At 34.7% G+C, this 27,906-nt stretch overlaps 2 protein-coding genes and 7 non-coding genes across 13 annotated transcripts in view; 5 read left to right on the top strand and 4 right to left on the bottom strand.

Annotated features, from left to right (window-relative positions):
• micu3a (mitochondrial calcium uptake family, member 3a) overlaps positions 1–8,546 on the top strand; it is a 30,526-nt gene extending 21,980 nt beyond the window's left edge. For 3 of the 5 annotated variants that reach the window (XM_077205023.1, XM_077205025.1, XM_077205027.1), the window contains 5 exons: positions 1,572–1,743; positions 5,677–5,785; positions 6,320–6,477; positions 6,931–6,995; positions 7,691–7,831. In XM_077205023.1, the coding sequence (XP_077061138.1) occupies positions 1,572–1,743; positions 5,677–5,785; positions 6,320–6,477; positions 6,931–6,995; positions 7,691–7,697 (511 nt within the window). In that variant the 3' untranslated portion in view covers positions 7,698–7,831. Of the gene's footprint in view, positions 1–1,571; positions 1,744–5,676; positions 5,786–6,319; positions 6,478–6,930; positions 7,000–7,690 lie in introns of all 5 variants that reach the window. The other 2 variants (XM_077205024.1, XM_077205026.1) reach the window with 1 other exon arrangement.
• Positions 8,547–9,691: 1,145 nt separating this feature from the next.
• LOC143714317 (small nucleolar RNA U3) lies at positions 9,692–9,906 on the top strand. The gene has a single exon (XR_013195450.1). It is a non-coding gene; the product is annotated as a small nucleolar RNA U3 (small nucleolar RNA).
• A 412-nt stretch (positions 9,907–10,318) lies between these two features.
• LOC143714318 (small nucleolar RNA U3) lies at positions 10,319–10,533 on the top strand. Its single transcript, XR_013195451.1, has one exon. It is a non-coding gene; the product is annotated as a small nucleolar RNA U3 (small nucleolar RNA).
• Positions 10,534–12,101: 1,568 nt separating this feature from the next.
• LOC143714321 (small nucleolar RNA U3) lies at positions 12,102–12,316 on the top strand. Its single transcript, XR_013195453.1, has one exon. It is a non-coding gene; the product is annotated as a small nucleolar RNA U3 (small nucleolar RNA).
• Positions 12,317–17,456: 5,140 nt separating this feature from the next.
• Positions 17,457–17,671, bottom strand: LOC143714323 (small nucleolar RNA U3). The gene has a single exon (XR_013195455.1). It is a non-coding gene; the product is annotated as a small nucleolar RNA U3 (small nucleolar RNA).
• A 410-nt stretch (positions 17,672–18,081) lies between these two features.
• On the bottom strand, positions 18,082–18,296 carry LOC143714319 (small nucleolar RNA U3). Its single transcript, XR_013195452.1, has one exon. It is a non-coding gene; the product is annotated as a small nucleolar RNA U3 (small nucleolar RNA).
• Positions 18,297–18,646: 350 nt separating this feature from the next.
• vps37a (VPS37A subunit of ESCRT-I) lies at positions 18,647–27,408 on the top strand. Its single transcript, XM_077205050.1, has 12 exons — positions 18,647–20,433; positions 21,912–21,986; positions 22,081–22,198; positions 22,556–22,653; positions 22,764–22,974; positions 24,336–24,406; positions 24,589–24,716; positions 24,924–24,982; positions 25,240–25,308; positions 26,213–26,356; positions 26,702–26,816; positions 26,923–27,408. Exons 1-11 carry the CDS (start codon positions 20,324–20,326, stop codon positions 26,780–26,782), a joined length of 1,164 nt encoding a protein of 387 aa, XP_077061165.1. The 5' UTR covers positions 18,647–20,323; the 3' UTR covers positions 26,783–26,816; positions 26,923–27,408.
• Positions 18,739–18,956, bottom strand: LOC143714322 (small nucleolar RNA U3). The gene has a single exon (XR_013195454.1). It is a non-coding gene; the product is annotated as a small nucleolar RNA U3 (small nucleolar RNA).
• On the bottom strand, positions 19,366–19,580 carry LOC143714316 (small nucleolar RNA U3). Its single transcript, XR_013195449.1, has one exon. It is a non-coding gene; the product is annotated as a small nucleolar RNA U3 (small nucleolar RNA).
• Positions 27,409–27,906: the final 498 nt, after the last annotated feature.

Here is a 27,906-nt window from a genome sequence, read left to right as displayed (position 1 = left end):
TGATGATGGGTGGCGTGGTGAAGATGGCTGGTGGGTGTGATTGAGTGGTGATGTCATCTTCAGCCTCACCAACGGTGAAGGCTGACCCACTCAACCACAACACATGATCGAGGTAACTGGCGAAGGTTCCTGGAAAAGCTGCTGCTGGGGCTTGCTGGTACAGATGACTGTCTAAGCCCAACCAAAAGGCAGATTTAAAGACATCATCTGACCAGCTTACCCCAGTAGAGAGTTCCAGGAACTCGGCGATGTAATCCTCTATAGACAATCCATTTTGGAAAGTGGTGAGTAGAGAGTGAGCTGGGTTAACCGGGTAGAGAAGAATTCCCATGCTGACTCTTTGTTGGGCTGGTTATTCTGTAACGTCCTCGGGTGGATGAAGAAGATGAAGGTAGGCGAAGTTACAAAATAGCAAAGGTTTTATTCCAATAAGTAAATACCCAAACAAACAGAACAGTGTGCTAGTGCACAAACAATAACCAGCCATGAAAAGGAGTGAGAGGGGAACTTAGATACACAGATAATGACAAGGACAACAGGTGACGGTGATGATGATGATGAGGGTGATGAGGCACAGGTGCAGGTGATGATGACAGGGGATTCTGGGAAGTGTAGTGAAGACACAGACGATGAAGGAGGTGAATGTGACAATAAGTGTGTTCTGTTTTTAAGAAATGTATTTATTCCTGTGATGGTTAAGCTGAATTTTCAGCATCATTATTTCAGTCTTCTGTGTCACATGATCCTTCAGAAATCATTCTAATATGCTGAATTGCTGCTCAAGAAACATTCCTCATTAAGTTGAGAACAGTTGTGCTATACTTAATATTTTTGTGAAAACAGTGATACATTATTTTCAGCGAGTTCAAAAGAACAGCATTTATTTGAAATAGAAAGCTTTACATTATCAGTTTAACATTATCATTGTTTTGCTGTCACTTTTTTTAATGCATTCTTGCTGAATAAAACTAATAATTTCTTTCAAAAAAAATCTTTCTGATCCAAAAATTATGAATATTAGTCAATGTAATATGTCATTTGTTATAAACAGTCACTATAAGTGACAGGACATTTTGTTTGTACTTCTGTGGTGTATAAACTTTATTTCAGACCCAGGGGGATCCATAACACAATAAAACACACAGAGTAAAACATGAAAATACTAAACCTTCCACAATGTACAGTGTCTAACATACAGACATGTTCGCCAATGGTTCCACAGTCTGGAAGAAAATCTGACAGAAATTCGTACAGGGTTAGCCAAACAGGGTTTTTTCTCACATATATTGAGGCAGATAAAAAAAATCCCATTGAAGAATTACATACAAAGCCATATTTAGGAACTTGAATATCATAAAGACGCGTGGCCATCATAGAAACCACCTGCAATACACCCTAGTAACAACAACATAGCAACATCCTGGCACACAGGCCCAACTCCAGCTGAGATGCAAGGTGTTCTGTTAACAGTATCAAGTTTTATTTTTTTTAAAAATTGGGCAAAAAGCAATGTTGTTTAAACTCTTTAGGGATTTTAATTCTTTAACTCTTATTGCGGTCATTGTTTTCAGATTTATGGATAACCTGCAAACTGAGATGTTGGAGATTGAGTTCCTGACCTATTCTAAAGGCATGACCACCATCAGTGAGGAGGATTTTGCACGCATCTTGCTGCGCTACACTAACGTAGAGGATATACGCAGCTATCTGGAGAATGTGCGGCAGTGCATACCAGATGAGAAGGTAATGAGTAACGTCGCCTAGCCACTAACTTCATCTCAAAAGAAGGTGTAGGACAACTGTGACGCCCACCTCCCCCACGCTCACACTTTCACCCCTGATCCATGTTACCCCTCCTCTCAACCGCTTGAAAAATGAAAGAAGGTTACTGGTTCAAATCTCAATCTCAAATTCCACAAGGAAATTTATCATCTTAAAAATACTACAACAAATTCATTTTGTCCACTCGCATACATGTGTTCCATGTCTATAATTCTGTGATCCAGCCCCAAAATGCACACATTCCCACACTTTGAGTAGTCATTCACCCTTGAGTGTGACACTTGCATGTGAACTGCCATTTAGTCTTATAGCCCCTCTATTCTCACCTCTCCACAACACATGCGACTAAACCCTTTTATGCTGCATCTTTCTTTATATTACCATGTTTATTTAAGAACCAAGTGTCAAACCCACACTTTGCAGTAAAGTGGAACTAGAATTTCCCAGACTTGGTTGTTTTAATATCTTGTTTTTAAACATAATATCTCATGTTAAAATATCTTGACACAAATGTTATATTATGTCTCTTTGTTGCGTGGTGCTATTATGTCAATTATATTAGTTCTTGAAAAAAAACAGGCTTTGTTCAAACTGCACATTAATCCAATATTTAGGATTGACTGTCATTTTATAAGTGATGAAATCTAATCCGTTTGTTCAGATACTGTCGTCAATGTCCAGTATATCTACACCGATTAGTGATTACTGTAGTAATGATGCATTTGCTACAGTAAGTAATACGAGTAAATTAGTAATGTAAGCACTGGAGGTATAATTGTATTCCACGGATTAATAAATAAGCTGTCCAAAATCACTCACCTGTAGTCTCAAATCAGCTATATACCAAAATGCCAATAGTTTTATAAAAGAAAGAGTGGGTGAAACAGTTATAGACAAATGATCCAGTGTGACAACTAAGACATATGACATGAGATATAATAATACATTTTCCAACCACCTTTGAATGTGATTTGGATCAGGTTGGTAAAAAAAAAATTATATATATATATATTATTGTTTGCAGATTACAAAAATTCTAAATGTATCTGAGATGGATACACCCCCAAAACATGGATTTTGGATGTAAAATGGATGTCTGAACAAGGCCAAAGACATTTGAAAAAGCATGCAAAACTTAATGAACATAATCAGATTTTTGAATTGCTGTATGCAATTTGAATTGTAATGCTTTATTATGGCATGATTGCTGTTAAAATATATTAATATCTTTACTAACACAGAAATAATGATGATGGAGTCGAAGAAGGTCTTGTTAAGTGCACAAGTTGCAGAGCAAGTTCCAGCTCTATTACAGTGTACAAAAACTTCCTGTATTCTCTCTGTTATCTCTGTTTATCACACACTAGAAGAAACCAAAGGTTTGTCCCTGCCGGAGTGATCCGTCGCCCCGCAGTCCTTGATCAGATTGTGTTTTGATTTGTTATGCCCTTCGTTTTGTGTTTCAATTGTTTTCCCTCTCTTTGATCTTGTGGTACACGTTCAAGAAAGTAAATTCACATTTACTTTCAACCAGCTAAAGTTATCTTGTTCTGAAAGACCTTCCAACATTTTTACAAATTTATACTAAGATATACAGTGTCCCCCAAAAATTATTTGGTCACTTCATCCATACTTAAAATGTGGGAAAGTACCACAATATGTTTCTACCTACCTATCCTACCTACCTGTCCTGCCTACCTATCTATCCTACCCTACCTGTCTGTCTGCCTAACTAAATGTCTACCTTCCTACCTGCCTATCCAACGTGCCTGTCCTGCCTACCTGTCTACCTACCTACCTGTACACCTAACAACCTACCTACTAGTTTACCTACCTGCCCTACCTACCTGTCTGCCTACGTACATGCCTACCTTACCTACTTACCATACCCTATCTACCTACCTTTCTGCCTACCTACATGTCTACTTGTCTACCTACCTATCTACCTGTTTGCCTCTGTACATGTCTACCTACCTACCCTAACTGTCTACCTATCTGCCCTATCTACCTACCTGTCTACCTACGTACGTCTACCAACCTACCTACCCTACCAACCTACCTCCATACCTGTCTACCTAGTCATCTACTATCTGTCAGTCTGTAATGTATATAAAGAAATCCCATTACTTTTTAAGTGAAGTGTCCAAATACTTTTTCGCCCACTGTATTTGTGTGGGTTTGGTGTGTGTATGTGCTTGGGGCAAAGTTTGTGTTTGAAATCAGATTGTCATGCTGCCCCTCTATAGAGGGTCACCTGATGTAGGTTTCTCCATGCCTGACTGCTTTCTTTTAGCTCTTTCCCAGTCCCATCTGAGGGATCTGTTTGTGTTGAGGGTATCAGGTTTTGGGGCCCCTTTGAGCAGTTTGTACATTTGGCTAGAATGACTTCACCCCCTCTCGAATTCCCACAGAATAGACCCTAAACTCCCTTGTATGGCATTTGATGGTTTTCCACCATGAGTACCAAGTCCTCAACACAACCAAACAAAAATTCAGCTTTAAACATCACATAAATCCTGACCTCAAACCTAACTCTCAGTTAAACCTAATGTGTAACTAGAACTATGTTAAAAACTCACCAGAGGTTTATGTGGATTACCATAGCTGTGACAACCCTTTCCTGTGTTTGTTTAGGGTATTTTCTACCTCATTACCCTTTATCTTCTTCTATAACCAAAAAGCAGGTCTGTGTTAATACATCTTGACACCCTCAGGTGAAAGATTTAATCATAGATTTGGTTTGACAGACAGGAGAATATACTGCAGGATTCCTCGCATTAAATTAAAAAAAACACAATTGCGCACCCTCATGTCATACTTGCATGACTGACTTTCTTCTGTGGAACACAAAAGAAGATATTTTGGATTTTGTCTAAAAGTTCTTCAAAAATGTTTCACAGAAGAGAGATGCAGGGCTGGAACAACATGAGGGTGAATACATTATTGCACATATTTAAATTTTGGGTGAACGGTCCTTTTAAGTTTTAAATGTACACTATTGTTCAAAAGTTTGGGGTCAGGAAGGTTTTTTTTCCTGAAAGAAATGAATACATTTTTATTATTAAGGACTTATTTAATTGATCAAAATTGCCTAAAGACATTTACATTGTTACACACATTTCTATTTCAAATATTAAGCTGTTTTCCACATTGATAATAAATGTTTTCTTCAGCACCAAATCAGCATCTTATAATGATTTCTGAAGGATCATGTGACACTGAAGACTGTGGTAATGATGCTGAATATTCAGCTTTAATACCACAGGAATAAATTAATCTTTAAAATATATTTAAAAAGTTGTAATAAATTGTAATAATATTTCACAATATTTCTATTTTTCCTACATTTTTGATCAAATAAATGCATCCTTGGTAAGCATAAGAGAAAATTGTACCGACCCCAAACTTTTGAGCTGTGTATTTAAGAGATTCTTGGTGTTCTGATGTCAGTCAAATTGTAAGTTATCTCTTTGATTCCAGTCTATGATGTCATGCAGTTTGTTTTTTTGCTTCTCCGCATTCAGACTGGCTGACAATTTTATGACATTGTGCAAAATGACTCATGCCTTTAATCGTTGCATGTATCATTGTATGCAGTGTGGCAGAGCACAAAGAACTGAACATGCATCAGCAAACAAGCATGGGTGTCACAGAGTCTGATTTCTTTTGCATTTATCAATATGTTGATTTTCTTCTGTCCTTCATTGCATTACCCGATTTGCCCGAGAATGAAATGACAACGGCACTTGTGTATTCTGCTTGATGTCTCTTACAGATCCTCTTTGGAGGGAAAGGAATGTGTAACGTCAGTTAACGTTAGTGTCTGTTAGATCGGATGTCTCAGATTCAAATGTTTCTGTTTCTTTTTGCTCATTTCTTTCTTTTCATGATCAGGGCATCACCTTCGAAGAGTTCAGGTCTTTCTTTCAGTTTCTCAATAACCTTGAAGACTTTGCCATCGCCATGCAGATGTACAACTTTGCTTGCCGTTCCATTGGTCAAGGTGAATGCATTGGGATTCACAAATATTAGCATTTAACACATATACAAAATACGCAGTGGGATCCAAAAAGTCACGAGACCACATAAAAAATCTGGGATTCAAAATCTAATTTAAACCTTGAAAAAATATTGTTTTAGAAAACATTAAAACAAAGAAATTAAGACCCTTTTTTTTATTCAACTTTTCATGTAGATTGTTATGCTGGATGTTTTTTCTAATAAGAACATTTTGATTGAAACATTTTCTCTTTGTAGTGGTCTCACGCTTTTTGGGCCCACTGTATATATCATTTTTCGAAACAAATTTTAATATTGGTTTGACATGTTATTTAACGCAGTGGCATTTACTTAAGTGTGGCTTAAGGGTCCAAATACTTTACGTTCTACTCAAAATCTGTAGAGATTAAGAAAACTAAAAATGAGCTGATCATGTTTAATTAGAAACACATTTGCACATTTACCAGCACAATGAGTGTTTGTTTTGTAGAGCAGATTCGTTATATCTTCTGAATGTGTGTCACTCTTCGTCTTCCAGATGAGTTTGCTCGGGCGGTGTATGTCGCAACAGGCCTTAAACTGACCCGTCATCTGGTTAACACCATTTTCAAGATATTTGATGTGGATCACGATGATCAGCTCAGTTACAAAGAGTTCATCGGTATAATGAAGGACCGTCTGCACCGTGGAGGCAGGGTAAGAAAGAGGTGTAGGGGAAAAAGAGGTACATCATTCTTTACCATACTGAGTTATTTACATCAGTTAGATACATTCTGATGTTTTGAGTGTAATTCAGAGAGGTATGGATGGGCAGAATCACTGCAACTATAGTGCCATCTAGTGTTCAGTAGCCATGTCTGTACAATGAAACATCCCTGTAGGTTTTTTTTTTTATCAACATTTAGGCCTAGTTCCTAAATCAGCTGTCAAATAGGCATACAATTTTCTTATGATATTGAACAATGCTTGCAGTGAATTTGTTTCTGCAGCATGATTTATTTAATGAAAATTTGTGATTTTTTTTAAAGTTATTTTTTTTTTGTAATCCAATTATTGTTTATAGTTGATAAAAATGAAGAAAAAAATGCAGTTTTGTCAACTACTGTAAGTAATGAATCATTCTCTCATTTTGTTTTTTCCTACCTGCAGGGCTATAAGGCTTTAGAGCGTTTCACTTCATTTAGATCCTGTATGAAGAAGGAACTGGCGGGCAGATAAGTAATATATAAGTATATATATATATATATATATATATATATATATATATATATATATATATATATATATATACATATATATATATATATATATATATATATATACATATATATATATATACATATATATATATATATATATATATATATATATATATATATATATATATATATATATATATATATACATATATATATATATATACATATATATATATATATATATATATATATATATATATATATATATATATATATATATATAAACATGCTACCTCTACTTTTCAAAGTTCAAGTACCATTCAAGCAAGTTGATTTTTTTAACTAAGATTAAAATGTAAACTATTCCTGTGATGGTAAATCTGAATTTTCAGCATCATTACTCCACAACCTATTATGGTTGTGCCACTTAATATTATCCTGTAAAAGAATAGCATTTATTTTAAATATAATTCTTGTAACAATGTAAAGGTTTTTACCATCACTTTTAGTCAATTTAATGGAACTTTGCTGAATAAAAGTATTTATTTCTTTTAAAAATAAATAAATAAAATCACACTGGCCCCAAAGTTTTGAACGTGTGTGTGTATATATCTTACTGTCTGTATTATATTCTGTATGTTTTACTGGAAAATATGCTGATTTAATAAGTGAAAGTTTTTAATTGGCTCTTTTCCATTTCCCCTTTGCACCAGGTGAACGAGGAATGTGGCTTTCATTTCTCAGAAGGAAACTGCTCTGGAAATGTTTGAGAGAGAAGGCATAGTGCGAGATTTTCCATCATGAGATCTACCTCATCCTCTGTTGATCTTGAAACCTTGGGAAACTTGGATTGGGATAGTGTCCCTGCAATCAGCGCTCTGCTCTGCATGTTCTAGTATCTGCACATCTGCAAGATCAAATTTTGTTCTGTAATCTGCTATTAATCTTTTTTGCATGTACCCTTGAGGATGGCCTTGTAACTGAGTTTCAGTTGGTACAAGTTCAATTTTTGTCAATGTTTTGAAGTTACTCAAATGTGTCCAGGCAGGGTAAAGAGATCATTTTCTTGCATTTTTAATGGAGATATTTTAAGCAGGATGAGCTACTCATTATGGCCTTTTATTGTAAGATACCCTGAACAATTTATTATTATTAAATATATTTATACTATATTGTACCTTGCATTTTATCATGCCCATTACAAACAAAACTATTAATCATATTTATTTATCGTTGTTATCTGTCAGGATTGTTTAAATGCACCGAATTATACTGTGTGAAAAGGGTAATACTTTGTTATTTGTTTTTGAAAGAGATTAGTTCATGTAGCAATGATGATCATTGCCTTAAAATTAAAAAAATGTAATTTTAAATTTTCTCATACAATTTATTTATTTTTGAACAGGCTGTACAAAGATTGTATAAGGTTGTCTTGCCATCTAAGGCAATTAACAGCACAGTCTAAGCACATTAAGACTGTATTTCAAGTACTTGACAAATAGACTTGAAATTCCATAACAATGTTATTCAAGTCAATAAAGTGGTCCATATACCTATAGATGAAAACACTGTTCAATATTGTCTCCAATGAAACTGCATGACCTATAGGCCTATATTAAATTTGCATGTAGTCTGTGGGCTAGGTCCCTATTATATTATTATAAGCATTTCAGAAATAGGTTGTTTTCCTTTTTGAGACAAATATAAAGGTGAATGATTTAGGATTTAGATCATCAAAAATATATTTTTTTAACGTAGCAAATACACAAAAACATAAAATTACAATTGAATGAACATTTATGTTTTCATTAAAGGTTGGATGACTTTCGTATGTTCCAATTATTTGCCCCGTTCGTGATTTATGAAACGTGCTGCTGTCTGTATTTTGTTATTGAATTTAGCTTAAAGACATATGTCTTAAGAATACAGCGAGTGTAGTTTTCCAGATTATAACACATAGCCCTATAATATGTGACAAACAGATGTGATATGTGTCATATTCAAAACAACTTTCATTTTTGACGGAACCTTTATACAGAGTTGGCGATTTCTCTCCGGACATTGATAGTGATGTACCAATTCACAATTTAAACGAATTGCCCCGAAGAATCACAACAAATATATTTATATTTATAATAACTGGTATTTATATGTGTTTGTGTGTATTACATTGTGTCCGAAAGTCTAAAATGCTTATATGTTACGTTTTATTGAGGAACACGTATGCTCTCTCTTGATTGGTTGCTTTGTCACATGTTGTTCCCAGAGTTCGACGTGCATTATGGGTAACTGTATAGGTGATCATAAAATAAGTTTATTTATATTGTCTGCACAGTAAAATATAAATAGTGTGTGATATTATTTAAGTTAAATATGCAACCGAAACAATGAACAATGTTAAAAATTCTACTCGAATGTGGTTGTGAATGTTGTTGTTTTTCTCATCGGTGATAATGGTGAGCACATGCATGTTGAAATATATGTCTCATTTCAACAGAGAAATTGTGTCTACTAGTTGTACACCGATATTAGTCAATATTTCTATTATGTATGAATGTTTTAAGTGTCCGTGATTATGAACATACCAATGCTTTAGTTGTTACTTTCCTAAACGCTGTTCCATGTACTGTGTGATTGACCAACTAATGAACACCGTCTGTGAGACATCTAGTGTCAGAAGAGACTTGAGCTGGGTTTAGGTAATAAAGGTTAAGACTATACTTTCAGGGATCATTTCTATAGTTTTTAACTTGGAAGTGCATTTCTAAAGTGATGAGTCTCCCAACCCACGATGAAGAGCTTTGATACTCTTTTCTGAGCGTGAATCGGGTGTAGAGTAATGATTTACTTCATAAGCTCTGCATCATTGATGAACGTTCCTCATTGTATTATACGATGAGGAGGAAAGGGGTATGATCAGAGTGGTTTTTTTAAATTTTGTGAAAAATAGAAACTCAAAAAATATATAGGTGATGACAATAATTAAAGCAGTGCTCCAGTATAGAAGCAACGTTTGCTTGTTCTGGACTGGTTTGATTGCTGAATTGTGGCTATGCTAAAATCTGTAATATCTGAATCTGAAGCATTGAATTAATGTTCCAACTGTTTATATATACATAACTAACAAGACTGAGTTTTTTTGCTCATAGTTATAGTTGAAAAAATGCTTTGCTAAATATTCACCTGAATTTTTAATCAATCTGCCTAATTTAGACCAGATTTAAGACTATAAATACCATTGTTGCAGAAGTCAAAGTCACTTCTCTCTGTGTCATCCCTACCGTCTGTGAGACATCTAGTGTCAGAAGAGACTTGAGCTGGGTTTTATTAATGAGGTCAAGACTATACTTTCAGGGATCATTTCTAAAGTTTTTAACTTGGAAGTGCATTTCTAAAGTGATGAGTCTCCCAACCCACGATGAAGAGCTTTGATACTCTTTTCTGAGCGTGAATCGGGTGTAGAGTAATGATTTACTTCATAAACTCTGCATCATTGATGAACGTTTCTCATTGTGTTATACAGTGAGGAGGAAAGGAGTATGATCAGAGTGGTTTTTATAAATTTGTAAAATATAGAAAAATATGAATAACAGAAGAACTATCAAAAATGTGTTCATTACATCAAGAAATGAGTAATATTTGCTTTTCAATTATGGTCTGTTATCATTGATGAATTTTAATCATGATAACTATTAGTGATGGGCAGTACTGCAAATTTCTGTATCGATCCGATACCAAGTAAATACAGGGCCAATATCGCCGATATCGATACCGATACCAATACTTTTTCATTTTAAAAGCATGCATTTGAACTTGTATGCACTTAGAGCAGTGTGTCATGATTTATGAGGTGAATGCATCATTAATATGCTAAATCTGAACATGTTTTCATGACTACTAGGCCTAAATATTTTGTGATCTGTGCTCTCAACTCCCTTTTAATTAGTCAGTGACTTTTACAAAACTACCCAAATTATAGTACTAGCCTACTGTTCAAAAGTTTGGGGTCTGTAAGATTTTTATTTCTCTTAGTAAAAACTGTAATATTACAATTTAACAATTTAACATAGGCTATCTGTTTTCTATGTCATAGTAAACTGTAATTTATTCATGTGATCAAAGCTAAATTTTCGGCATCATTACTCCAGTCATGATGATAATTCATTTTAATATGCTGATTTGCTGCTCAGGAAACATTTCTTATTATTATCAATGTTGAAAACAGTTTCATATTTTGTTGGAAACCATGATACATTTTATGCAGAATTATTTGATGAACAAAGTTGAAAGAACAGCATTTATATGAAGTAGATTTTTTTTTACAGTGTAAAACCCTTGACTGTCACTTTTGATCAATTTAATGTATCGATCCTTGTTGAATAAAAATATTAATTTCATTAAAAAGATCTTACTGACGTCAACATTTTAAACCATTATGTACAGTTTTGGTTTGTTTATTGCGAAATAACTCCCGATTGTTTCTCTGTCATCTAAGCAAGGCTTCGTTTCCCAAACGCACTGGGCCTGTGAGCTCAGCGAAGCACCAGCATCGAACGCTCTCTGTGATTGATTGGTTTCGTCTTGTATACAGATGACTAGGAGAAAAGGTTCTATCCTACACAATTACCCGCTAACATTCGCTTATTTTTCCACTTAGAAGCTTATTTTACGCACTGAATTGCATGCTAAATTAATAAAAAATTACTGGTAAAAAAACACACATTTGGATCGATATTTTTGTGTGAGGATCGATCCTTTTCGATACCACGTCAGTATCGAAGTATCGATACTTCAGGATCGATCCGCCCATCACTAATAAATATTATGCATGGTGTGCTGTAAATAATTTATGTAAACATAATCTGAAGTATTAATTTAATGCTCAAACTGTTTTATATACATGACCATCATGACTGATTTTTTTTGCTCATAGTTATAGTTGAAAAAAAAGCTATGCTAAATATTCATCTGACATTAATCAATCTGCCTAATTTGGAACAGATTAAAGACTATAAATCCCATTGTTGCAGAAGTCAAAGTCACTTCTCTCTGTGTCGTCCCTACCGTCTGTGAGACATCTAGTGTCAGAAGGGACTTGAGCTGGGTTTTGATAATAAGGTTAAGACTATACTTTCAGGGATCATTTCTATAGTTTTTAACTTGGAAGTGCATTTCTAAAGTGATGAGTCTCCCAACCCACGATGAAGAGCTTTGATACTCTTTTCTGAGCGTGAATCGGGTGTAGAGTAATGATTTACTTCATAAGCTCTGCATCATTGATGAACGTTCCTCATTGTATTATATGGTGAGGAGGAAAGGAGTATGATCAGAATGGTTTATAAGATGTTATATTAACAATAGTAAATTCAGCATATAAATAAATCACAGGAATTTTAAGATTTTTTGTAATTAAATTGATGATAGAATGTATGGCTTCCCTTAAAGATTGATTAAACTGCTTTAGAGCCAGCTCCCAAATTACTTGTTATTAATTATCTCTCATAGTTTTTCAATTTTATCCAAAATTAGCTTTTTTACAAAACAAAGATTAATTTTTTATGCTTTTTTTGTTACAAAAATAATACACAGTTATTATTAACATGAACAGTTAACATTTTAATATAACTTTAATTCAACAATTGAATACAGAACCAAAGCAAACATAAAATAAAGGCAAAAGTCTTATCAATAGCATTTAAATCTGTCTCCCTGTACCACCTGACCTGGCTAGTACCACTACACTCGCAACTTCTGAGCGTGTCTCCCTTCCTTTCACATAAGGGCATGATCCTAGTCTGTCCTCCTATGTGATTGGCCGCATGGCGTGCAAAAAAAAAGAGATTTCCCGATGGGAGTCGGCTCTTCTCATTTGCTACAAAGAATTGGCTCTTGAAGCCGGCTCTTTCGAGAACGACACATCTCTAACTGGGAAGGACATATGACTAATTTTCTTTTTAAATAATGTTGGAGAATTTGTAGTAGTGTTGATAATGGTAGTTAGTGTATACTGTAAATAAAATGTGTTATTGGTTAGATCAAACATAATTTTAAGCATTGACATGTTGAGACAATGAGACTATTTTATTCTCATTTGTGCAAGTTTAAATTTAGCTTTATTTTATGTCGTTTTTTATAATTACGTTTATATATTTGTGCTTATGGTTCTAAATTTCTGTGCGGAAAGTAAAGTTATTGCAGTTGGTTAGATGATATATAATCTGCAGCAATGGCATGTTATTATGTTTTATTTTCGTATCTATGACAATGATGAGCCTGAAGATTAAGTTAGCATTTTATCAAGCAAACTTTTTTCTCAATATGCACATGGTTTTAATAAAAATGCATATTTTATAAAGATTAAAGACTACAAATACAAATGCACTCCTAAAGTTGAACTTTTGAAATAAAAAAAATCTACAATAATTAATATCAGCACAGTAAAATTTACATTGTTTTATTTAACCAGTTCTGTTAAAATATTTTGACCTTGTAAAGCCCCCTTTTTTTTAAATGCATATGTGTTTTATGTTTTGTATAATTTTTGATACATCAGGCTTTTAGTGCCTTATAGTGACATATAGTGAGAATATGGAGCTCACACTCAAGGAGGGATTAATGCAATTTTTATTCAAAGTAAGTTGAAATTCTGATAGCTTGTAAATCAATGACATCAGTGACAACAGTATAGCAGGCTGTATAAATATAAATATCAGTTGTCACTATGTATCTCCCAATAATACGTGTTAGTTTTATGATCAAAGCTCTGCAGTTTTAATTGTGAGGGGCAAAACATATAATCCACTGCCATAATGATGATTGAAAGATAAAGTGTTCCTTAAAGGCATGTTGTATCATTTTATACACACATTTTAACATGATTAGTATGAGCTATCAATTAGTGGGCAGAAAACCTGTAGAAGATGTGCAAAAGGTGGTAAAGTTTTGATCATTGGTTTCGTCCCTAAAGTGGCTAAGGGCATGAGGGAACATCATGTTGATTATTTTCTTTCATCTTCTGAACACAAATGAAAATCTTTTTTTATGAAATCTGAAAGCTTTCTGTCCTCCATAGACAGCTACACAACTACTACTTTGATGCTCCAAAAAGTTCATAAAGGAATCATAAAACTAATCCATATCAATTGAGCAGTTTAGTTCAAAACTTCCAGAAGAGACATGATCACTTTATATGATGAACAAATTTAATTTAAGCTTTTATTTACATATAAACATTCATCAACTCACACATCAGCTGTGGTAAACGGAAGCTCAAGCATGTTCGCTTGATGGCAATGAATCCCATTGGTTCTTGCACATCAAGCGAACATGCCTGAACTTCCTGTTTACATTTTGCGTGTTTGAGCTTCGGCAAGAAAAAATGAGGTCCATTCTCGTATTACGCAGCACTTTTGAGCTTCAGCGAGAACAAATGAGGTTTATTCTTGCACTAGATGTCTAGCAAGCTTGGTTGGGCTTCTGTTTATGTTCGCTGATCAATGTTATGTGAATAAAAGCCTAAATTAAGGCTCTATGGGGCGGTTTCCCGGACAGGGTTTAAATTAAGCCTGGAGTAGGCCTTAATCTAGAATAGTTAATCGTGTCTTAAAAAATGGCTTTCTGTAACACAGATTAAGTACAGATTAGTTACACCTGGACTATGGAGCCCTGAACTAAAATAAACCAGATTAATTTAAAACCAACTGTACTAATCTGAATTAGCATGACAGAGGTAAGCCTATAAAACATGGAATGAACCAAGAAAAGCTAAAAATTGCATGGAACTGAGAAGCAAATACAAGGAAAACAATGGCATCAGAAAAAAAATTACTAAACAAGAGAAAATTATTTTTAAGCAAGCTAAATAAACATCAGATATGGAACAGCACACATCAGCTATGGAAGAAAAGAAAAGAAATGCATGGAAGTCTGTTTGTAATTAATTATATATACATATATATATATATATATATATATATATATATATATATATATATATATAATTAATTACAAACAGACTTCCAGGCATTTCTTTTGAAATTGAACCATTTGAACTCACTCTTGTGCTTTCCCTCGACCCCCACTCCCTCCCACTCGTGGTGAGATCTCCCAAACTCACACAAGAATCTAAATACTTTATATAGGCCTACACGAAGTGAATGCCTGAAATCATTCAGTCATTGACGAATGCACAAAATGTGCAAATTAATAAAAACATTATGAACATTACGAAACGATACACAATTGTAGTTTAAGTTCGCGCTGAAACTATATTTACCTTATAAAATATATATATAACCCATTAAACCTGCTGAGAAACGAGGAGGGAACCTCTGAGTGAACTAAAATGAGCAGTTCCACGAGCATGCCCGGGAAACTCATGAATATTCATGTTGGCTCCGCCCACTGCCTCTACAGATGCACAAGTCAGTTTTGCTCCACATTTAACGAGATATATGGTGCAAAAGGGAGAGCGTGCGAAACTTGTCACTTGAAAGATTCGTAACATCTTTAGTTGATTGGAACTTCATAATTATTGCCCTGATGCTTAAAATGGGGATTTTCAATTCTTTAGCTATTTTCTTACAGCCACTTTCTATTTTGTGATGCTCAACAATCTTTTAATGCACATCAGAACTATATTCTTTGGTTTTACTCATTGTGGTGGATGATTGAGGGAAGTTGGCCTTTGTGTTTCCTCATATTTAAACTCCTGTGAAACAAGTCATTCTTGAAAAGTCAAGAAGACAATTTTATGTTCCTAGTCACCCTGGTGTGCTAAAAAAAAAAGGTAAATATTAATGGAAATATACTTCAGAAATATTTCACTCGTAAAAAAATTCTAGGGGTGCCAATAATTGTGGCCAAGGTGCTTTGGAGAAAAACATTTATTTCATAATGTGATTTCCCCCCCACTTTCAATTATTTTACTTCAATGAAAGGTTAGATTTTTGCAATTTGTTTTAAATGGAAGATCAAAAGAAAATTTTTGATCATATTTACCAGGGGTGCCATTAATTCTGACCACAACTGTATATATATACTAGTAATACATGTGTCTTCTTTGAAACAAATTGTTAATCTGAAGTTAAACCTGCCTCCTGGTAGGTTTAATTTAAGACTCAATTTAGTCTTGGGGTAACTCTAATCTTCCTCCAGGAAATCAGTTTATTAAACTCTGGACTAAACTAAATCTAGGACTATTTAAAGTCATGACAGAGAAAGCAGATTTCTGTTAAACTGGTTTAAAGGGCCATTTTAGTCTAGCACTAGGCTTAATCTCTGTCCGGGAAACCACCCCTTTATGTCTCTTTATAGCGATGAGAAAAGTGACATCTGAATTCAGAGACCATGGGATTTTAGTCTTAAATCTGTTAAAAATTACGCAGATTGACTGATGTTGGGTGAATATTTAGCAAAGTTTTTTATACTATCAATATGAGCAATAAAATCAGTCATGATAGTCATGTATATATAAAACAAAGATTAAATTAATGCTTCAGATTATGTTTACAAAGAGTGTTTACAGCACATAAATTATAATTTTTAACATGGTCACGACTCAGTCAAATCAGACCAAAACAAGCAAGAACTACTCACATGCCAGATCATGGATAACTTTTTGTCTTTTCATATTTATGTAAAAATTTTCTATTACGAAATGTAAAAGAACTATTCTGATCATATTCTAGAGTTGTGACGTTCGCGAACGAACCGATTCTTTTGAACGGCTCATAAACATGAACGATGGGAGCCGAGTCGCGGCTGGAGGGGAGCCGTTCTTTCTGTCGTTCTTTTTTTCCTATGCGTGTTTCATACAGATGCACACAAATTAGCTCCTCAGTTATAGGGGAAGGGGCGCACCCAGCGCAGGGCTGCTACTGCCTAACAGCATGATGATAGTAGTTGTGCACGCGCACGCGCGCATCCTTTACGTGAGTAGGCCTACTCCAGTGGAAAAAAAATACCTACGTTATCCTCTTGTGTGATAACAATGTTCTTGTGTGGAAGTGTTAGTGTTTGTAGTAAAAGCTGTTTTGCACAGAAATTCATTGCAGCCGGCTTTGTTTTTGATGTTTATTTGTGAGTAGGTATTGTATGAATAACATAAGTCAGCGCGCGCTTTACACATACACACACTTTGTACTAAAGGTAAATCCAAAATAGTGATGTCACTTTCTAAGCAGAGGGATGTTGTGCAACCCTATGGAATATAGTCCACACATGACAAATGAGGTAATAATATTTCAGAATAATTCAAACTCAGATGGTGTGTGATATCTGAGTTTTAATTATTTGACTACAAATCTCACCTCATCATTCCTCTCAGTGATTATTTCCAGGATAAACTGAGATGCCCCCAAGCTAGCTTCTTAAAACTGACTAAATATTTAAAAAGAGCCAAAGAGCCGTTCTTTTGAACGGCTCTTTGAAAGGAACGGATCGCCAAGATCCGGAGCCCCTCAAAGAGCCATAAATCCCATCACTATCATATTCCTTTCCTCCTCACCATATAATACAATGAGGAACATTCATCAATGATGCAGAGCTTGTGAAGTAAATCATTACTCTACACCCGATTCACGCTCAGAAAAGAGTATCAAAGCTCTTCATCGTGGGTTGGGAGACTCATCACTTTAGAAATGCACTTCCAGGCTAAAAACTACAGAAATGATCCCTGTAAGTATAGTCTTAACCTTATTAATAAAACCCAGCTCAAGTCTCTTCTGACACTAGATGTCTCACAGACGGTAGGGACGACACAGAGAGAAGTGACTTTGACTTCTGCAACAATGGGATTTATAGTCTTAAATCTGTTCCAAATTAGGCAGATTGATTAATGTCAGGTGAATATTTAGCAATGCTTTTTTTTCAACTATAACTATGAGCAAAAAAAATCAGTCATGATAGTCATGTATAAAAAAACAATTAGAACATTAATTCAATGCTTCAGAATCAGCAATTACAAGTTTTAACATGGTCACAGTTCAGCAATTAAACCAGCCAAGAACAAGTAAACATTACTCCTATACTAAGGTAATACATTAATTATTATCATCTTCTAAGTATTTTCGAACTTTCTATTTTGTACAAATTTGAAAGAACCACTCTGATCATACCCGTTTCCTCCTCACCATATAATACAATGAGGAACGTTCATCAATGATGCAGAGTTTATGAAGTAAATCATTACTCTACACCCGATTCACGCTCAGAAAAGAGTATCAAAGCTCTTCATCGTGGGTTGGGAGACTCATCACTTTAGAAATGCACTTCCAAGTTAAAAACTATAGAAATGATCCCTGAAAGTATAGTCTTAACCTTATTATCAAAATCCAGCTCAAGTCTCTTCTGACACTAGATGTCTCACAGACGGTAGGGGCGACACAGAGAGAAGTGACTTTGACTTCTGCAACAATGGGATTTATAGTCTTAAATCTGTTCCAAATTAGGCAGATTGATTAATGTCAGATGAATATTTAGCATAGCTTTTTTTTCAACTATAACTATGAGCAAAAAAAATCAGTCATGATGGTCATGTATGTATATAAAACAGTTTGAGCATTAAATTAATACATCAGATTATGTTTACATAAAATATTTACAGCACACCATGCATAATATTTATCATGATTAAAATTCAACAATGATATCAGACCATAATTAAAGAGCAAATATTACTCATTTCTTGATGTAATGAACATATTTTTGATAATTCTTCTGTTATTTATATTTTTCTATGTTTTACAAATTTATAATAACCACTCTGATCATATTCCTTTCCTCCTCCTCACCATATAATACAATGAGAAACGTTCATCAATGATGCAGAGCTTATGAAGTAAATCATTATTCTACACCCGATTCACGCTCAGAAAAGAGTATCAAAGTTCTTCATCGTGGGTTGGGAGACTCATCACTTTAGAAATGCACTTTCAAGTTAAAAACTATAGAAATGATCCCTGAAAGTATAGTCTTAACCTGATTATCAAAACCCAGCTCAAGTCCCTTCTGACACTAGATGTCTCACAGACGGTAGGGACGACACAGAGAGAAGTGACTTTGACTTCTGCAACAATGGGATTTATAGTGTTAAATCTGGTCTAAATTAGGCAGATTGATTAATGTCAGGTGAATATTTAGCAAAGCATTTTTTCAACTATAACCATGAGCAAAAAAACTCAGTCTTGTTAGTTATGTATATATAAACAGTTGGAACATTAATTCAATGCTTCAGATTCAGATATTACAGATTTTAGCATGGTCACAATTCAGCAATCAAACCAGTCCAGAACAAGCAAACGTTGCTTCTATAATAGAGCAATGATTTAATTAATGTCATTACCTATACATTTCTTAAATTTCTTTTTTTTACAAATTTAAAAGAACCACTCTGATCATACCCTTTTCCTCCTCACTGTGCAATACAATGAGGAACGTTCATCAATGATGCAGAGCTTATGAAGTAAATCATTACTCTACACCCGATTCACGCTCAGAAAAGAGTATCAAAGCTCTTCATCGTGGGTTGGGAGACTCATCACTTTAGAAATGCACTTCCAAGTTAAAAACTATAGAAATGATCCCTGAAAGTATAGTCTTAACCTTTATTACCTAAACTAAGCGCATGTCTCTTCTGACACTAGATGTCTCACAGACGGTAGGACTCAGCGATGAAAAAAGTGACTTAAAAAAACGACTTTTTCTTTTTTATATTCATAATCATTAATGCGTCAAAGACTTGCAGCTAAGCTAACGCACTTGTTGATTAATGTCGCTTATAGTAAACACAGTTTTGCTAATCCATTGATTAACGTTAGTTAAAGCGCTCGATGTAATTTAGAATGGCAACTTGTAAGAATGATTTCCCGACTGTTAGGGCCATATCGTTGTATTGCTGTTCTCATGTGTTGTGTAGAATAGTGATAAACAGTTCTATTGCGTAAAAAAAATTCTCAGCAACCTGCCCGTATATACTTTTAAACCATAGACCCGTGTCTCTTTAAACTCCTCCTTGCTGTGAGTGATGACGCGAGCAGCGCTCAACAGCTGACGTCACGCTCACACGGGTTGTTTTCTTGCGAGCCCGTGTACTTCTTAATCTCTCATACTGTTATTAAAACTAACAGATCTTTTATCGACTATTTCATTGTTTACTTTAGGTTCCACATTCACTCATTTAAACGGGTGTTAGGTCGCTTACATTAGCAAACACTAGATAGGTTCGTAGCTAATGCTAATGGTGGCGTTGGGTATTTCTTCAATTTCTGTTTCATTTCGTCAGGCCTCTTAAAACTGACACCGCCGAGAGATTCAAGCGTTAGTTTGAGTTTTGGCAGTCGAGGATGAACTGGATTTTCCCTCTGTCCAAGGGCTCTGGATCGATCCCTCCTCTGAACAGTTTACAGAAACAAAGACAGAGACAGATCGAGTCTCTCAAAGCTGCTCACTCCAAGTAAGTGTCGCTCAATGGCTGTGTCCCAAACCTAGAGAGATGAATACCTGGACAGCGTTTAGGTATTAAGACAGCAAGAGGAAGCTCGCTAGGATTTGAGACAGCCAAAATGTACTAACTTATACATCTAACGTTAATGATTTCAGTATTTATAACACGTGCTCGCTGGTCGGCCCGATGACATGAATCATCCGGAATAACGTTACCCTATGTATGTTGTTGTTTTGTGTGTGTGTGTGTGTGTGTGTGTGTGTGTGTGTATGCGCGCGCGGGCGTTCTGGATGTGCCGTACATGTTCAGATTAAAGTATTAGCTCTTCATAGTTTACTCCAGATCCCTTCTTACTCAACAGGACGGGTTTTAAATTAGTGGCACGGTACACCCTGTATTGTTTTTTAACAGACTGATAGAGCCATTTTGTTCCTGAGAGGGTTTGACTTCCTTAGTTCTGATGAAGTGACATTTATTAGTTATTCAGACCACAAGATCTGGCCCATTATGCAATCGCGAGTTCATCAACATTCATCTGAACAATCGATCTTTCAGTTTCTTAGAATGCAACTAATATGAAGCAGCCAGTCTTGATAACAATACTGAAAGTGAATTCTCAATTCTGCGCCAAGATACCAAGCGATTCGCAAAATATTATTGATAGTTCCCAAACATGTTTCCCGGACTCCTCCATTGGTCTTCAAAAAGATAGCCCCGCCCCCAAATAACGTGATTGGCTGAGATTTACTAATAGGTGGAGGCCTGCTTTTGAGGGTATTTGTATGTGCAGTATTAACATTGATTTTTTATGGAATATAGCAGCATTAATGATTGAACATCATTATTATCATTTTTTTAAATTAATGTAAACAAATGTGATCTTTGTTCAAAATATCCTGCTGTCCCCCTTGCAATGCCATCTCTTTTGATGTCTCTGATGACGTATTTTACCTGTCACTCACATGAAATCACAGCAATGCAATAGCAGATCACAGCAATAGCAAACCACAATGATCCAATCAATTCAACAAACTCAAGTCACAGCCTACATACACAAGCTGTTTCGCTCGGATATATGTCACATATTCAGTCATATTGATCTGCCTGCATTGACACTATTATATGAGAACTGAACTGAACGGAGCTGGACAATGACATCACTGTTTTCTCCAGAGCGTCTGAATAAAAAAATGAACTAAATGAACAACAAAAATTAACCATCAATGAATTTACTTAAGCGTGACTATTTCACTATTTTCTTGATCTGTTGTACAGCCTAAACAAACTTTGTTGCATTATTTTCCTGTTACCACTGTAAAGCTGCTTTGAAACAATCTGTATTGTAAAGAGCACTATATAATTAAAGGTGACTTGACTTGACAATGGGGAAGAAAATACTAAAATTGTTTCATGCTGACTTTATAAAACAAAAAATGGCCAAAAAAATGCATACTTATTTGTCTGACTTAATTCTGATGTCTCCATAGTCTTGCAGAAATTCAGAAGGATGTAGAGTACAGACTTCCTTTTACTATCAACAATTCAACTATTACTGTCAATATGTAAGTATAAAATTGTATTTTGTTTTATTTTTATGCATTTACACATGGTTTTGAGTGTGGTTTAATATAAATTGACAATTGCTGTCATCCACAGCTTACTCCCACCACAGTTCCCTCAGGAAAAACCAGTGATCAGTGTGTTTCCACCAGTAGGTCATCATTTAGTAGACGGTAATAATGGAACAATGGTTACCAGCCCACTCATAACTAATGTAAGTTATTTGTCATTTTATATGACTTGTGTGTGAAATCAGTCCTTCTGCCCTGCATGTAAATGTTCTGATTTACTACTCGGATTTCTTTTAGGTAAACATGAAATAAATACTTATATAGCCTATTAACTTTCATTAATACACATTCCTGGTCTTATGATTTGTCAGTGCTCATTATTAAATTATTCAAATCGTCCAAATGTTAATTGAATGCCGCTTTTCAATCCCCAATCAATACCTTTTGGATAAACTTCTCAAGTCAAATGCCTTTTTGTGTTAATTTTAAACTGCATAGCTATCTAAGTATGTATTATGCAACAGTAATGAAAATCTCTTTTTCTTTTCCCTTTTCACTAGTTTGGAATGCATTCAGATTTAGGGAAAGTTATTCAGAGTTTGCTAGATGAGTTCTGGAAAAGTCCTCCTGCCTTGATGTCAGGTCCCAATTTTCCTTAGTGAGTTTTATTTTATTTTAATTTTTACCATGTTATTACAAGTTATATCATGTCTAATAAGGAAGATCTCTAATTTGTGCGTTTGTTTTTATCTTTGTCTTGTGGCTCAGTATGTACAAACCATCTGGGATGCCTCCTTTCCCAACTCAGAGCTTCCATTTTGTTCCTGCCTTCCAACCACAGGATGGTCAGCGGCCTATTGGCCCTGTCCCTGTGCCACATGCAGGGGCGGAGCCTCAACAAGCCCCTCCCCGGCCAGCAGCACCAGCTTATGGACTCATCACAGATCTTCCTCTTCCTGTACCAACTGCTGATTCGCAGGTACCCAATGGGCATTCAGTCCAAAAACAGCCAGTTGCTTTACTACTACTACATTCACTGTGTTTTGCACAACTACATCTAGATACTGTACTCTTGCTCACATTGTGTGTGACGCTGAGTACTTGTGTTCTGAACAATGCAAAAAACAACTTGCAATTTAAATAAAAGTTCAAACCACATACATTTGTCGCTTGAATTGATTTTATAGAAATCATATTTCAAGTTAATTTCTGATGTTCAGACTATAATAATATGATTTGGGATGTTGTGAACAAACATAATAGAAACTAGAGGTGATACATTTGCATGCATCATTATGTTTACTTTAAATTTCCATCACCATCTTTGCCACCTGCTACCCATCCTGATGCATTAAAAACAAAGGCACAATATTTTTTTTACAGTAATCCTCGTCTGTTTCACATCACACACAATATTAAGAGGTTAATTCACACTGTGAAATAAGCAGCGTAGGGCTGTGTAGCAGAACTGTTGGTTTCTGAGACATATTTCTGAGCCAATTTCCACAATGACATATAAAGTTGAAATTCTGAGATACTAAGTCTTAAGTCTGAGATAAAAGACAGTCGGAAATCTAGATAAGATAAAATGTCAGAATAATTACTTTTTATATTATCTATTATGATTTTTATATTATGTCGTTGTGTTTAATCATTTTGACCTTTATCTCATAAATAAATTATGACAATGTTAACTACCCATATTAACAGGTTACAGTATCCGCAATGTTTGTATAAGCAGTAAAATTTTGCTAGCAGATAAAACGTTGATATTATGACACACCATGTCATAGTAAGATAAAAAAAAAATCTGAGATAAAATGTCAATTTTGACTTGTCAATTTAATTTTTTTTTACTTATAATTATGACGTGTAATTTTTTTTGATCATATAGTTGACATAAAAAGTCAAAATCAAAAGCCCAATTGAGATAAATTTTCAATTTTGACTTGTCAATTTTATTTTATTTTATCTTATAATTATAACTTATAATTAATTGTATCATATAATTCACTTAAAAAGTCAGTTTTAAAAAGGACGTTTTAAAAAGTAAAAATTATGAGATAAATTGAAATTATGACATTAAAAGGTAAAATTATGAGAAAGAAAACTAAGACATAAAATGGGCTTCCATAACTCATAGCACACTGAATTGTAACACTCAAAATGCACTATCTTATTAACCAGCATAGTCTTTTGCAAGATAGGCTTTTATGAAGCAACATTCAATAATGGAGGGCATTACTCACCACTTTCTGTGTGAGTGTGTGAAACAGGAACACACATAATTCAATCCACAATAACCTGTAAATTCTCACTCTTGTTGATCTTCCTTTGTAGTCAGGTCTGAATGGACACATATACAAGATGCCTGAAATCCCAGATACATTTCCAGAACTATCTGAGATGAGGTACGAAACTTCAGGGCATTTGTTTTGTCTTGCATTTGTTTGTTCTGCGGATGAATCAGATATAGTTTTTTAGGTAGTTTACTGTACTAAAACATACACCAATTACTTTTTTCTATTCTTAAAAATGAAAATGATCTTTACTCACATTGCTCACATTCTGTCTTCTTGTGTTTGTAATCTAGTGTTTCTCAACTGAAGGACATGAACGATCAAGATGACGTGCTGTTGGAGTTCTTCATGTGTCTGCCTCAGCTGAAACAAGTAACCTCTGACAAAGAGGAGCTGGTCAACAACATTGTAGAGATGGCCAGTGAGTTTCCTGAGGGCACTGCCAATTGAGCTAGTTACTAACCTCTAGATCAATTTTAGACTAAAGTGGGATTTTTCACAGATAACTTGAATCACCAAACTAGCCCTTAAAACTATAAACTCACACCTGTTACACATTTCATGTAGATCAGATCAGTGTTTTTGGTTCAGTTTTGCAAATAACAGAAGGAATATATTTTACTTTCAGAGAAAAACCTTCAGCTTGAGCCTCAACTGGAGAGCAAGAGACAAGAGATGTTGTGTAAAGTACGTACTTTAACAAATGCTGTCACAAATACTTGGGTCCAAAAGTCTGATTTCATTTTTCAGTTCAAATTTTTTTATTATTATTTCATTGTCAATGCTGATAATGTTACGGTATTAAAAGAAAAAAAATGCAAAGTAGAAGCACACAAGCTGTCTCAGACATCTGGAGCCCAATGTACATTGTAATCTTGTCACTGTCTTTCCTTTTCAGATGCTAACGATTATCTGGTGTTTTTTTTTGTTTTTTTTGTGTGTAGTATGAACAGTTAACCCAGATGAAGTCGGTATTTGAAACCAAAATGCAAAGACAACATGAGCTCAGTGAGGTAAAACACACATGCAAAGATGCATTTATCATTTTGACACCTGATTGTGTGTCCGTTGGACAAGTAGCTGAGAAATATAATATTCCAGTTTCCATGTGGTCTTATATTCTAAATTAAATTAAAGTAAAAAAATACAAAATAATAATAAAAAACATATATATTCACACACACACACACACACACACACACACACACACACACACACACACACACACACACACACACACACACACACACACACACACACACACACACGTTTTTGAAGGAAGTGTCTTTTGCTCACCAAGGCTGTATCTATTTGATGATAAATACAGTAATATTTTGAAATATCAGTACACATCAGCACATCCAGTGTATCAGTACACATATTTTAATATACTTTAATATTATTCATGTGATGCCAAAGTTGATTTAGTGCTATTTATTATGATTTTTCATGGTTCTTCTTCTGATTCTTCTTATTAATTTAATTATTAGCAATGTTGGAAAAGATTTTTGCTGCTTTTAGATTTTTTTGTTGTTGCTGAAACCGTGATACATTTTTGTCAGGATTTTTTTAATTAACAGAAAGTTCAATAGAATAGCATTTATTTGAAATACAAATATTTTGTAACATTATTAATGTCTTCACTGTCACTTTGATCAATGTAATGTTATTTTTTTCTTTTTTTAATCTTACTTAGCCCAAACTTTTGAATGTTTCCTCAAAATTATTAAACAACACAGCTGTATTCAACACTTTTGATAATAATGATGTAGAAAAAAGTTGTTTCTTGAGCACCAAATCAGCATATTAGAATGATTTCTGAAGGATCATGTGTCACTGAAGACTGGAGTAATTAAATTGAAAAATTCAGCAGTTTTTTTTTTAATAGAAATGTTCATTTTCATATTCCTCTGCCAGAGCTGCAGTCTGAGCGCGCTGCAGGCCAGATTAAAGGTAGCGGCCCATCAGGCTGAAGAGGAGTCTGAGGAGACGGCGGAAAACTTTCTGGAAGGAAAGACCGAGATTGACGACTTCCTAGGCAACTTCATGGAAAAGAGAACGGTATTAGAGCAATATTCAGTATGAAAAAACAAACAAATGTTTATAATATAAACATTTGTTTGTTGTTTCATGTGTCTTCTATGCACCTCCAGTAGAAAGCTATAGGGAAATTTGACAGCACCACATAACAATTACATACAATTAATCATGCTGTTTTGATAAGCATAACTTTATACATTTCATGAGACTAGTGTGATGTTCATGAGACTTTTTGTTCTGCTCCAACTTCCTGTTACAAAAGGAAGTCAACACAGGAGCACTTGTCAAGTCATTGCATTGCGTCTTATCTTAAGGTCTGATATGAAAACTTGTGTAACATGATAATGATGTAACTTTCTGTTTCAGCTTTGCCACTGCAGAAGAGCCAAAGAGGAAAAGCTCCAGCAATGCATGAACACACATGGACAGTTCCCCTCAACACATTAGATTGAATGTCCCAGTGCTCTTTCCATGGAGGAAGGTACGTATCCCTCAGCGAAACTCAGCAGATTGATTCACTTGTGGTAAGAAAGTGTTTTCAACACTCATGTTTATTAAAAAACGTTACAATCTATTCTTTATCGCAGGTTTGGGATCAATCTACCAGCAGACCGGTGGGCTTGAGACAAGCAGCACATCTTGTGGTCTACAGCCTTGATTGGGCAAACCTAGATACATATGACAAAAAGAGATTTCTGCATCATTCTGTAATGGAATCAAAATGAATTTTGCACATGATTCCAAAAGTGTTACACTCACAATGATTGAGTAGACCAGATGCGAATATGTCTGGATGTGCCCAGTCTGGCTGTGACCCAAAGGCAATCTGTCCTTAATAGTGTTCAGAAACAGCCGGAGTTCTAAGCTAATTAGTTGAGTTGATGATGTGACAAATGGGGTTGGGCCTTGTACGCACTTGAAAATGATTTTGAACAATGTTAATGCTGCCGTAATCGTACGACAAAAACATACTGTATTTAATAATGTTGATAAAAAAAGCCTTTATTATAATTAGACATTGTATTATATGTTTATTTAATTTGATAGGTTAATAAAACATTTAGAAGAATCTCTGTTATGGCTTAAGTGTGGTTTTGCGTCTTCAGTAACTTTAATGAAATTATACACTGGAGGTATGTGCACAATATATATCGTTTGTGAGCCGATATTAGAGATTTATTAAATTCATAGTTGATATTGGAAATTAAATTGGGCTTATTTCCCCTACTTTTAAATGGAGATTGTTTGCCATAGGGCTCACTTAAAAACTTCTTTAAGAACGCTAGAAATTGAATTACATTGTTGAATGTAATATTCAATTATGAAAACAAATATCCATTTCTCATACTCTATGTAATAATTTATTTAAAAGTAATGATTTTAGCGTTCAATGATTTATTTTTAATGTATAGGCAAAAATAGTATTGGATTTTAATTTAGCTTTTATCGATTGTCTGCCGTAACATGAAAATAAAAACTGGTTTAGCAGTGTCAGGCAGAATTTCATTATTGGTGCATCCCTAAGAGCTCAGTTTCTGCATAAAGGTGAAATGTGCCACTTTTCATTGATA

This window comes from Siphateles boraxobius, unplaced genomic scaffold (assembly GCF_051911475.1).
Source record: "Siphateles boraxobius isolate OS27281-9 unplaced genomic scaffold, OSU_SipBor_1 53, whole genome shotgun sequence".
NCBI lineage: Eukaryota > Metazoa > Chordata > Actinopteri > Cypriniformes > Leuciscidae > Siphateles > Siphateles boraxobius.
This window is presented reverse-complemented; position numbering and strand designations above follow the sequence as displayed.

Coding starts and splice junctions, on each gene's coding strand:
- vps37a (XM_077205050.1), top strand. CDS start 20,324: ATGAACTGGATTTTCCCTCTGTCCAAGGGCTCTGGATCGATCCCTCCT. Junction 24,983..25,239: donor GACAAGAGATGTTGTGTAAA/GTACGTACTTTA, acceptor TTTTGTGTGTAG/TATGAACAGTTAACCCAGAT. Junction 26,357..26,701: donor ACTTCATGGAAAAGAGAACG/GTATTAGAGCAA, acceptor TTTCTGTTTCAG/CTTTGCCACTGCAGAAGAGC.